The sequence below is a fragment of the Aythya marila genome, assembly GCF_965140915.1.
Source record: "Aythya marila genome assembly, chromosome: 3".
Lineage (NCBI taxonomy): Eukaryota > Metazoa > Chordata > Aves > Anseriformes > Anatidae > Aythya > Aythya marila.
In genome coordinates this window covers 93,015,002-93,027,771 of record NC_139044.1, presented here as the reverse complement: position 1 = coordinate 93,027,771, position 12,770 = coordinate 93,015,002, and the positions used below count along the sequence as shown (strand labels likewise).

The 12,770-nt window shown below is 37.1% G+C and overlaps 1 protein-coding gene across 1 annotated transcript in view; it reads left to right on the top strand.

Annotated features, from left to right (window-relative positions):
* The window catches only part of PRIM2 (DNA primase subunit 2), a 106,961-nt gene that overhangs the window by 50,482 nt on the left and 43,709 nt on the right, over window positions 1–12,770 (top strand). Inside the window, exons 8-9 of the mRNA XM_082756528.1 lie at window positions 4,513–4,580; window positions 11,863–11,935. Of these exons, the coding sequence (XP_082612654.1) occupies window positions 4,513–4,580; window positions 11,863–11,935 (141 nt within the window). The remainder of the gene's footprint in view (window positions 1–4,512; window positions 4,581–11,862; window positions 11,936–12,770) is intronic.

Sequence of the window (12,770 nt, the reverse complement as noted above, 5' to 3'; positions counted from 1 at the left end):
TTTGTTCATTTGCCATGAACACAGCACTGCGCTCGCTGGAGAGGTGGCTGTTGCACAGAGCTCAATAGAAAATAAAAATCAGGTTCTTACTCTTGTGCTTTCACCAGGTCGTATAAAAAGATGACTGAATTTTGTCAAAATTGTAGAAAGCTGCCTCTTGGAAATTCAGATTATTTCAAATGCCTGAAGATTGTGGTTTCTTTCCTCTCCCCTGAAGAGATGGGGGCGAGAATTATGGGAGGGTCCCATGAAGCTGGACCTAGGTTGTCTCAGCCTTCACTTTATTCTTTCCTTTCCCTCATTGTTCAGTATTCTTCCTCCATTCCCCTTTTTAAATGTTGTGACACTGACAACGTGGTGCTTAGTTTGCCTTAATGATCTGCGTCTCTCCTGACAGCTTCCATGATTTTGGGTCAGCTGTGAGATGCCCTCATGTCCGAGGCTTGCTCTGCCTGCTCTTCTCATCACCCTGGTCTCTCAGCTGGGAATATCTGAAGTCTGCAGTCTTTTATGTTCTCTTGAAATTAAACTGCTTCCACATGATTAGAGTGGGAGCTATGTTCCTAACCTGACAACGTCTTGATGTCTTTTATGTATCTCACATTGAATAGCATGTTTTTTCCTCCTCTTTAGATGATCTCTGTGCTCAATGCCTAATGTAGGTGAAGGCAGGGCTGTGCTTCCGAGAATTTGTCAGAATTTGGTTTCAGAGTGATGGAAAAAAAGCTGCAGAATCTGTTGGGATTCTGTCGTTGGGATTATGTTTTTCTTGTAGCAAATTGCTGTTGAAAAAGGACAGTTCTTAGCTGGTTATTTCTTGCTGGGTTAATGGTTGGACTTGATGATCTTGGAGGTCTTTTCCAACCTAAAAGACTCTGTGATTCTACAATAATTCTTAGCTGTTCAAAACCACTGGTGTTCATTTGCCACCACCTTTGTAAAACCTAATTGTATTTACAGTGTGGCTCAGAAAAAAATTGCTTGTGCGGGAAGACCTTACACCTTACAAGATTTTCACCTTTTATATTTATAATCCAGGTAAGTTAACAGAAAACGTGCTGTATCAATAAAAAAATATTTTAAGAGAAATCGACAAAAAAGAACAAACCATAAAACTTTAGTGGGTTCTTCTGGCAGCTGCAATATAAAGAAATGTCTGTGCTGCTACGTTGACATGAATTACAGTGCTCTTCAGGGGAAAGCAAAACAAAACACACAACACAACTAAACAAAACCACCCAGAACCGAGGATCAGGAAAGAGCCAGGTAACTTGGCCATCTACAAAAGTGTACTGCCATTTTTCAAAGATAGGGTGGAAAGAGCAACCTACACCCTAGCAGGGTGCTCAGATCTTAAGCCTTGGCCAGAAGGAGATGTTTTGCAAGCTAAAATACGTCTTCTGTAGTTTTAAAAGATGCTTTTGTGGTTAAATTAAACTACTGTTTCAAGAAAGGTGATGCTAACAAGATGATTTATTTCTGCAAAGGATGAAACACCTGTAAGCAAACCTGTAAGCGCTCCTTTTCTGACACTCGGTATGTTTTCATACAGGCATTACCGAGTCATCTGCTCAAAGCAGAGGATGGATTGTTCTACATCAATCTCCTCCTTTTTCCTTCACAATATATTACTCCGATGTGTGAGAATGTTTTACTCAACACTTTAATGCTTTCATTTTTTGTTCTTCGTTTGTGTGATTGAGTAGCAGTTGGGAAATACCAATAGCAAGGGAAATACCTCGCTGTCCTGGAAGAGATACAGACAGGAGTGATGGCAGCGCTTCAGGCTGGTAATCTCTTTTAAGTTTCAGCTGAACAAATCAGCTTTGCCTGCAATGGTGTCTCATATGAGAGTCCTCTAGTGGTTTTTCATTTCTTTTCTTCTTTTTTTTTCCCCCACCTTTTGTCCTTACGCAGGATCCATGTGCATCTTCTTTTATTTACTAGAATAAGGAATAAGAGGAAGGCTTGATATCTTGGGGTCTGTTCTCTTTGTCCATGCAGAATCATCCATAGAAACACCCCTGAGTATAATTTTTTCCTCCTTTTTTCTCTTGAAGTGTTCCTGGTAAGGGTAGCATTTAGCACATCATATTTAGTTGGTCGTCCTGTCCTGAACCAAACCTGGCAAACCAAAACAGGCTCCTGATGGCTGCAGACTGTGTTGAGGAGATGATTTAGATGGAAATGTCGTGAGGATCCCACATCTTCCTGAAAATAAACACTTGAATGAACCTAACAAAGTGTGTGTTGTAATCGTGGAAAGATGGATGATCTCATTTTCACAGGGGCATATTCTGCAGAAATCTTTATCCTGATTTTCCAGGCAACATAAAGGAGGAAATCAGGATTTATTTTGCTGCTAACACTTGGGGATTCCATAATCACAGAGGGAAAAATAGACAAGGAAAAAAGAAGAAAACACTGTTGGTGTGGATTTTCTTGTGACTCGAAGGGATTATACTTCACAGTGATAAAGGGATTATGCCCTTTGCAGTGGTTCCTGAAACGGGCTGCACAGGCCACTTCTGTATTCTTTCACTGCAACATCAAAGTAAAACTTGATTAAACCCAGAGATCGCCAGTCCTTGGTTCTACCTCAGTTCCTACAAGGCTCCCAAATGAATTTTAAGACAGCGTCTCTCTGTTCATCAATAACATTTATATGTGACTTAGTTTATGGTATATATAACTTTGACAATATCAATATTTTTTCAGCTTTTGAATTTCACTGTGCTTTGAAAGGTGTTTGCTTCTTACACTACTGTCCAGTGTGGCTTTCAAAAACATTGTCTGCTGTTTGTATAAACAAGAAAAAAATGTTTTTTTCCTCGTGTAGTATGAAGGATTAGTTGTCTAAACAATGATCTAAGCAAGCCATGCCAATACATTCGGTGATGTTTCAGATGAAAATTTGTTCTCCTGGTACAGTATAGAGAAAAACACTATGCGCTTGTCTCAGGTAAAAATCTGTGTGTGTGAGTGCGCACACAAATCTTGTTCTGTGTATCAGCTAAGTATTAATAGCAAGAGAAGCAGCTGGTGTTTCAGGCAATTCAGACTCTGTTCTGTTTTTAGCACAGTGTAATAACTTAACCAGCTTTTAGAGGGCTTCCAAGTTTTATTCAGAAATTTCTGGTTGTCTGGGTGTGTTTAAACCAAAACTAGATTGTTGTTATAGAGGGCATGAATATGGAATAACTAGTATTTCAGTTAGCACTTTATGGGCCTCTAGCACTCAACAGTAAGAAAATGAGGTTTTTATTCAAAATAAACTTCTGAATAAATAACATAAAGCTTAATGAATTTGTAGTATGCTGTATGTATCTCAACCTAGCTTAAGAATAGTAAGGGAATACAGGTAATGCTTAAATTGCCAAGGTACCAGCCTGTTGTAAAGGTGAATGGATTGCTGAGACTCTTGATGACAACAGTTGGACCAGATGGGTGTGCTGGGGTTACCCGAGGCTTAGAGGAGCTGCATTTTGGAGAACTCCTACTTCAGTGCTTTGCTTTGTGTGCTGGAGCCAGCAAACACAAATAGAGCTGCATTGCTGGTGCTACAAGTCTGGGTTTGTTTCTAAGGATTTAAAAGATGTATGGATAACTGTATGTATGTTACTTTAGGTTACCTGTGAAATACTTAAAAGTTGATGGTGATTCATGTAACGTAAAATAAGTTGACATTTTACATTTGTATGAAGATAATTTTCAAAATATAACCCAACTGGGCAGCAATAGCATCACGAAAGGCATACTAATATTATGTTATGTAGACATCAGCATTATCAGAACTGTTGTCTCGTAGCCTTTACAGGTAAAGGTTGATACGCATGTAATATCAGGCAAATTTAATACATGCATTTTTTAATATGCCAATTAACTGATATTATTAAATACTGCAATGTGTATTTTATCTATATGCTACTAGATATATTTTGTTCAGAAAAAATTAATGTCTTAACTAGTTATTTGAAATATTTGGAAGAAAAAAAAGCATATTTGGATCTTATTGCAAAATACACGGTTCCCATAAAAAGCAATAACTGTGTGCACAGAGAAGCACATCTATATAAAAGTCATGAAGTGATAAATGTTAAGTAAATCTTTATACACATATGTAAACTGTATATAACACAGCTTAATGGACTATATTTACGCTACATGATTGCTAGAAGTCTGTCTAGGTAAAATATGACTTTTAGTCCAAAAATGGTTGGAAAAAGAATTCAACTTCTAGTGATGTCTTGCTATTTAATTCAAATAACATTGTAGTTTTAGTAAATAAAATAGTAAAACTATTTTTCACTGTTTAACTTTGTTAATCTATAAACATTTCTGCTAATTTCAGATAATGGAAGGCTGTGCCAAATAATTTTTAGTAGGAGAAAGTATGTTTTAGGAATGATGTTTAAAGTGGTGGCTATAGAGGGTGATTTCTTGCATTATTCCTGCCTTGTGCTATACTTTTTAAAGTTCTGCTTTATTAATTGAACTTCTCTTTTCTTCTAGCTGACAGCACGATCACTGCCTTCCATACAGTCTGACGAGAGACTACAACCTCTGCTTAATCATCTCAGGTACCATAAACAGAAAGCACTGAGGCTTATTCTACTCATACAGTACAATAACCTACAGCTTTTTTCAGGTGCTTTATCTGTGTGATTGGTTTTGACTGGGGAAAAAAAAAAAAACAAAAACAAAAAACAAAACACAACCAAAACTAAGACAAACAAAAAAAGGAAAGGATAGAAGCATTCTAGTTTCTTTGAATGTGTTTGCAGACAAGTAAGAAAAAATACTTTTTTAGATATTCTTCAGGTTTAGCATAGATCTGTCTTATAAATGTGATTGCTTTTTACCATGTTATGCTGTTTGGGAGAGTTCTCTTACTATGGTAGTATGGAGGAAGACAAAAACCATACAACGAGAGGGAGTTGCGTTGTTTTAGAATCATCGAATTATTTCACTTGGAGTGAACCTCAGGAGATCACATTATCAAACCCCTGCTCAGAGCCAATCCAGTTAGATTGGGTTGCTCACGTATTTCTGCAGTTCAATTTTTATAATCTCTAAGGGTAGAAATTTAAGGTAGAATATTGAACGTCAGTAATGAAAGCTCTGTTTTTAATGTTATACAGCTCTGCATTAAGGTCACTGAAATGATGCTAAATGAATTAGAAATGGAAGCAGCCAGGCTCCATCATGCCAGCACTGTACCTGAATTAGGATGCAGACCTAGTTAGTATGCTGTTCGTTTCCTGTGGTGCTCTGCTGCTTCAGGTATCTGTACCTAAAAAACACAAGCATTTTATTTTGATTCAAATTTTTTCATCGTTTTTATTACTTAAGAACAGCTTCATATTTTATCGCTTTAGTGTAAATGAGAATAGGAAAAATAGCTTATTGACATATAACTGAACTTTGTTCAAGAGCAGTGAGCGAAAAAAGTGCAGTGTAACTGTTACTCTGCTGGTTAGGGACTACTTTTGAATGCTAATAACCTTTCATGGATTTATTACTATACATCTTGCTGGGATTTTCCAAAACAAGCCTCAGTGGCATACCTTTATCCATTTGAACCTGAAGAGCTATTAGGTTAACTTTTGATAAATTATGCTCTCTAGGAGTAATTACTGAGGAATCTGAAGTTTCATAGAACCTGAAATCCCATGTTTATGCAAAAAAGGCATTTTTTGCACATTTTAATGCTAACTTTAATATGAATGTTTCGTACCTGGTGATGTAATCTTATTTTACGTTTATGAAAACAGAGGAGCTATTCCCAGTACATTTTGTCCTCAGTTGAAAAAAAAACCTACACAAATGTGTCCTCATTGTCTTCTGGCAAGTTCCTCTAAAATAAATAAGGTACATCAAGCCTTACAACTTGAAAAATAGGCTTTGGCAGTGAACAAACAGATGACCAAATAGGCATTTTCTGTTACTTATTTCCATGAATCCGTGATTAATTTTTTCTTTATCTTGCTCATAGAAAAGGAGAATATTAGTTAGTTGCAGGCTTTTGTTTTCCTTCAGTGTGTGAATTCTTAGAGCAGTATTTTACTTTCGGCATGTGCCAATTGTGCTTTATCAGGGGAGCAAAAGCTGAGATAGAAACATATGAAAAGAGCACACAATTGAAAGTTAGAGAGCATTGTGTGGTTATTAACGCACTGCACATTTGTTGGCAGCTGTTCGTATCTGCTCGTGACTTTTTAAATTAGCTACTCCTCAAAAGAGGTTACCTTACTGTGGATTAAGTCTGCGTAGGCATTTTAATCCATGCTGCTTTTTTTTTTTTTTTTTTTTAAATGGGCATAACGTTTTGTGATTGGACTAGTTTAGACTAAATACATATTTTATCTGCAACCTAGGTGTTGTTTTTGTCATACTCTCTTTCACTGGCGCTCTTTAATACTGATTGTACTAGACTGGGGCGGGTGGGTGGGGAAGAGAACATTGTAGTTAAAACACCTTTTAGTTAAAAAGTTAAATTATTTGATGTTTAGGGATTTCATGTGCTCACAGTAGGCTGTACGAAGAGATTTGAATTGCTAAAACTAGCTATTTTAATAGAAAGGGGAACTTTGACGAAATGCAGAAGAAGAACACTTTTGTAGCTCCTATATTCAAAGGAAGTTCTATGGTAAAATTACAGGGTCATGACGTTACTGTTTAAAACCTTCAGCAGGCATAGTTTCAAAGACAGACAAAAGTTGTGATATGTAATCCCATCAAACTACTGTAGGACTGTGCCTGTACATGAATTAAAAGGAGAGGCTGAATTGGCTTTGTTTAATCTGGTGGAAGGGAGGCTTAGCGATAATCACATAGCAGCCTACAGCTCTAAGGGCAAACTGCACAGTATGGAATTTTTGATGGTGTTATCGGTATAACAAATGTCAGTGGTCACATGAAGCAGCTTGGGGAGTTCAGATCTGGCATGAGGAAGAATCTTTCTACTAGCATTATGATGCAGCACATTGCCCAGAGATGGGGAATCTTACTCTTGGAAATTCTTATGACCTAGCTAGAAAAAGCCAAGGCTGACCTAACTGGTGTTGGCCATAGTCCTGCTTAAAGTTGGATGTGGAACTAAACGGTCTTCCGACATCCTTTACAACCAACATTTATATGTTTCTATTAGTTCTGTTCTTAAATTATAGTTTTCAAAGGCAGTGCAGAAACCCGTTATTTTGCAAGACTAGATTTTTTTTTTTTTAAAAAAAAAGAATAGCACAGTACTTATGTCCCCATGTCCACCCTCCTTCTCACTTCTAATTCTCATAAGTAGAGAAGGATGCACACTGTAAGAGACTGGTGTCATTTCCTATCATTAACATCTGCAGTGTGTCCTTCATATCCTCACTGCATCCTGTGGTGTCATAAACACTGTACTTGCCAGAATGGTCCTACAGGTGTTTATTTGAAAGACAGAAATTCTACTATTGGAAATGTGGACACAATGGAGATTTCTGCTTGGTCAATAACAATACAAATGTACATGCATGTTTGAGCAGTCATTGAGAATTTAACTCCCAGCAAATGGAATGCTTAAATCATGAAATAAAGCAAGAAGTAAGCAAATGTAGCACTTCTCTTCCTTCACCTACAGCAGTGTCCTAAACTCCAGCCATTTCCAGCTCAGGGTCTTCACCTTCCCTCAAGTGTTCCCAGGCATCTTCAGAAATGTTTTCTGTCATTAGACTCCTCAGTGGGTCTCTTTCATGAACTGCACTTGACTTTGTCACAACAAAACTGGCATTGGGTAGTCTTGCAATTTTTTTAATGCTCACATATTTTATTTGGCTTAGTGGAACTTTAAATAGTTTGTCGTGCAGTATTACAGGAAATGTAATTCAGTATTACAGGAGAATTTTACCCTACAACGGTAGCATTAGTTATCAGTTTTATTCTTCTCGGCTTACTTATCATAAATACATCTGTAACTATATGAATATTAAGCATTGCCACCTTATCTTTTATGACATTTTGGCTTTGTGTGTCTTACTGTTTTAAACACATTGGATATTAGTCAAGAATTATGAATAATTTTGATTTCCCCCCTATTTCTTGAATTCCTGAAGGCAGACACAAAGAATAATATGGATTACACAGATACAACCAGTTTTGTGTGAATTGCGTAAATTAAAAAAATACTTACAAGCTTTTCTTCCTTTGTATTCTTAAAATTATTTTGCAGATGGTGTTGCATTAATGGCTTAAATGTTTCCTAGCATTGTTTGCCCAAACCAGCATCACTACTATTCTAATAATTCTGCAGGATGTGACCCGCTTCCCAAAGCCATTACAAAACTTAATATTTTTTGTCTCCTAAAATGCTTACAAAATATGTATCTGTAATTGCTTTCCTGTGTAAAATGTATTGAGAATGTATTTAGAGCTGGGTCCTGTGCAAGAACATAAATTTACAATGAAAAAATGTGTAAATGCTAATAGAAGCAGTTTTGTTCCTTGTAACTACTGACTGTTTCTGCTTTTTGACCCCAAATTGCAGTACTTTGTTCCTGTACAGGACTCTGCATTTTCTTTCCTTCTTCTTTTTCAATCTGCCTGAAGGCAGGCTTTGAATCAGTTGTATTATTATCCTTATATTCTATACAAATTTAATAGAAAAGAATGCCTGTTTTTATTCTGCATGTCCTGGGAGTACTTTTGAAAGAAAGTCTAAAAATAGATTACATCTAAAAACATCACATATGTTAATTAAAAAGAAAAAAAAAAAGAACAACAGAACTTCACTGAAGAATTACAAAAAAACTCAAACCATTCAGAATTGTTATTTGAACTTGGTATTGATCTTTAGTTGCAAGGTAAGTTTAGAATTCTTTTGGTTACTAGGTTTTTGGATTTCAGACGGTTTTTGTGTGATTGAATCAGGCAGAATGGAGAGATGCAGGAATTTCTCTATGGAGGAAAAATAAGGCTATTTTAAAGTGAAAGGAGAAGACATTGCCTGCTTATGTTCCAGCAAGCCACAAAAAGAAATTACGAAGAGCTATAAATATTTCTAGGTGAGTAAAATCTGATCAGAAAGTACCCATATAAACTATATGGAATTAAAAAAAAAAAAAGTCCAGAACAAGAGCTAAGAAAACTGGAAGCAAAAAAAAAAAAAAGAGAAGAGAGGGTGATTGGAAGCCTGTCTGTTTTGAAAAAGCAACACAAACCGATGTGGGAGGCTGTTTGGCGATGTTTAGTGGTGTGAAAAAATGATGACCATTATTCATAGGACAAAGGGTATTTTTAATTTTTTTTTTTTTTTTTTTTTTTGGAAGGTTGTTGAGGCTTTCAGTAGGATTGTAGAGAAAATAATGGCAATCAATGAAGACAGGAAAGCGTTGTTTTCTTGTGATGAAGTCAAGGGACCGACAGAAGTCCTGCTGTAGACAATCAGACCTGTTACACAAAGCTGCAAATCCAAAAGCTCTGATGTGTTGTGCTTCCTCGAGACAGGTGTTTTTATCATGTAAAAACTTGGTGGTTTTACCATGGCTGGCCTTTGAGTCAGGAAGTTTCAAAGAATATTCACTCTTCAGTATTCTTTCTTCAGCAGTGACTTCTGAAGCCTCTCTTCCCGAGGCTGATCTTTTCTAGCTTGCTAGGAAGCGGTTGTCTTTAGCTGGGTAATTTTTATGCCTCTACTGGTATGATCGTAGTAAGTACTGTAGGGTACAAGCAGATAATCAAAAGGGATAATGGTAGAGCAGTTGAGGTTACCAGCACACATATGAGGATGTGAGAAGTGACTGAGTGGTCACTTTCCTAACCGGTTGTAATACAAAATAAAACGAGGTTGCCAAAGCGACAGCAGTTTTCTGTTGTTCCGTGCTTAGATTGTAATATCTTTGGGACAGTGATTTTTGTTGTGTTTGTAGCTTGTCTAAGTAAAGTGATGCAGATGTGGTTCTACAAGGAAATGCAGCTACTGCATCAGTAACATCAGTAATAATAGGCATACACAGCTCAAGTTCTTTTTACATTATTTATCCGCTGTTGTGTAATGAAAAACAACAACTATTAAGGACAATAAGCTTGTCTAGTGCTCCAATTTATACCAAAACGAGATTAAAGAACCAATGAATACACATATAATTAAGCAAGTGATTTGCACTGTGGTAAAATCAACCCTCAGCTGTATGTTTTTCATGCATTACAATGTAGAAGGGTTGCAAAATAATCAGTAACACCTAGGAGCATCATTTAGCTGAATTCCTTTTTTCAGGAGGTAATCTCTTTCTGCCTCCAGAAAGTTTATGAAATGATCTTTGCAAATTATTTACGAAATCAAAGGAATGTGTTCTTACCCAGAGTTTGCACTGTTTTTTTTTTAGTCCAGTATACTGTATCTAAAGACACGTTGTGGTTGCTTTATTGCCTGCTGTATTGTCAGCTCAGGGTTCTGCTGTGGCCATCTCTCCTGGCCTGTTCTGCAGCACCGCACATCCTCGTTCAAGAAGTCTGTATAGTTAAAAGCAAAAGCTGGGCACCTAATGGTGCTTGTGTTTGATTTGAAATGACTTCAGCGATGGTGTCTATGTGCCTGATGTAATGTAGGGTTACTTGAGCTTAGCTCGGGTATCAGAAGTAGCTTTGCTAGAATATGATTGAAAGATGAGGCAGCTCGTACCACGTCCTGTGCTATCTTGGCCAGTGAGCTATCAGCAGTTAACGTGGTTTTATGTCAGTACTGCAGTAAAAGCCTTCTCAGCTTTTTATTGGTACACTTAAGAAGCAGATGCTTAGTTTTTATTTTTCCATCCCAGGAAATGATCATAGCAATAGATAAGTGTTTTTTAATGCTGCACAAGTAGCAAGGTAGCAGGCAGAAGAATTTCAGAGCAACTTGGACAGGCTGGGGAAATGATAGCAATCCCCTCAAGGTCAACAGTTCAACAAAAGGAAATGCCAAGCACTGCATCTGGGGAGGAATAACTCCATATAGACCAGTACAGGCTGCTGTGAAACAGGCTTGCAGAAGAGGACTTTGGGGTCATGATAGACATCAAGCTGACTGTAAACCAGCAATGTACCTTGAAGTGAGGAAAACTGTCTCCTGGTGGCATTGGGCAGAGCACTGCCAGCAGGTCAAGGGAGCAGGTCCTTCATTTTTGCTCAGCACTGTTCAGGCCAATTCTGGAGAGTTGAGTCCAATCCTGGGCTTCCCAATGTACATCAGGAAAGGCTGAGAGCGCTGGGATTGTTCAGCATGGATGAGAGAGGGTCCAGGGTGTGTGTGTGTGTCTTGCTGATATGTATAAATAGATGCTTTTTATGGGGGTGTAAAGAAGACAGAGCCAGATGCTTCTCAGTGGTAGCCACTGATAGGCCAGGAGGCAAGAGGCACAAACTGAAATAAAGGAAATTCCCTTTAAACATAAGAAAACACTTTACATGAGAGGGTTGTCAAACACTGGAATAGGTTGCCCAAAAGGTTGGGGAGTCTGTCCTTGGAGCTGCACAAAACTCAGCTGGATGAGACGCTGAGCAACCAGCTCTATTTAATTCTGATTTGAGCAGGGAAGTTGCAGTAGATGATCCTCAGAAGTCTCAACTTCAACAACAGTGTGATTCTGTGATCTAAATTCTGAATGACCTCTCACCACTCCCTTCAGATAGAGGAAGGGACTGACTGATCGTACGGACTTTTAATTCTGATTCTGTAAATCCAAACTACTTACATAACTGTCTATTACTTTGTTCCTGTTTTTGTCTGCTGTAAAATATTTGTAGCCCTTAATTGGTAAAATAATTTCTTCTTAAATTTGTAAACTTTTTTTTTGAACGGTGAAAGCTTTAAATGATGCTATACTGTTTGCTTTTTTTTTTTTTTTCCAGCCATTCTTACGTTGGCCCGGATTACAGTGCACAAAAAAACACTGGAAAAATCTCTCTAGAACACATCGATGCTGTAAGTCCTCTGTGCTTATTGAGTTATATAATAAGTTCAATATGTTTTAAGGTCAAACTCCTTATGTACAGGCAATATAGCTCTTTTTTTTTTTTTTTAAATTCAGTATTTGTTGTGTAACTGTTGAGAATGGCTTAAATGAAGTCGAGATAAATTTTAAAAGGGAAGAGTTAACTGAAAGTGCATCTAATCAAAATTTAGACTGGAGCTATAGTGAATTTGCTTAATTTGCTGCTTAATTGTGTGTACTTTCACAAATGCCTAACATAATCACAGAGTTCAACAATATTTTCATACTTAACAATATTGCAACTTAAATTTATTCCAAGTCTTTTTTTTTTATCTGAACTTAGAAATAGTTTGTTTTCAGTATCCATGGCAAGGTTTCTTTGGTGGTGCAAAACCCCGGTAAACCTGGATATCACATTTTTTCATTTCTGAGGTCTTGCTTTATAAGAAATAATATTCTTCAGATAAAAAGTCTGTAGATGAGCTGCAATGGATTTTACTCTTGCTTGTAGTTTCTAAAAGATGTTTAAACAAATAAACACAGCACCAAAACAAACAAATAAAAACTAAACCAACCAAATAAACAAACAAAAAACCAAAAATCTCAAACACAAGTCACCTTGCCATTCCAGAAACTAAAATAAGGAAGAAGCAAGAAGCATTGAAGTATAACTGTGGATGTATCTTTCCTGACAGCAATTATGCCTTTGTTACACTGGGCAGAAGATATTCGGTATTACTACCAGTGCTACTGTCTTTTGGATTTTCTTCTCAAGAGGGTTGTTGTATTTGATAGTTTAATGACACTTTTGTGTTATCATTAGTT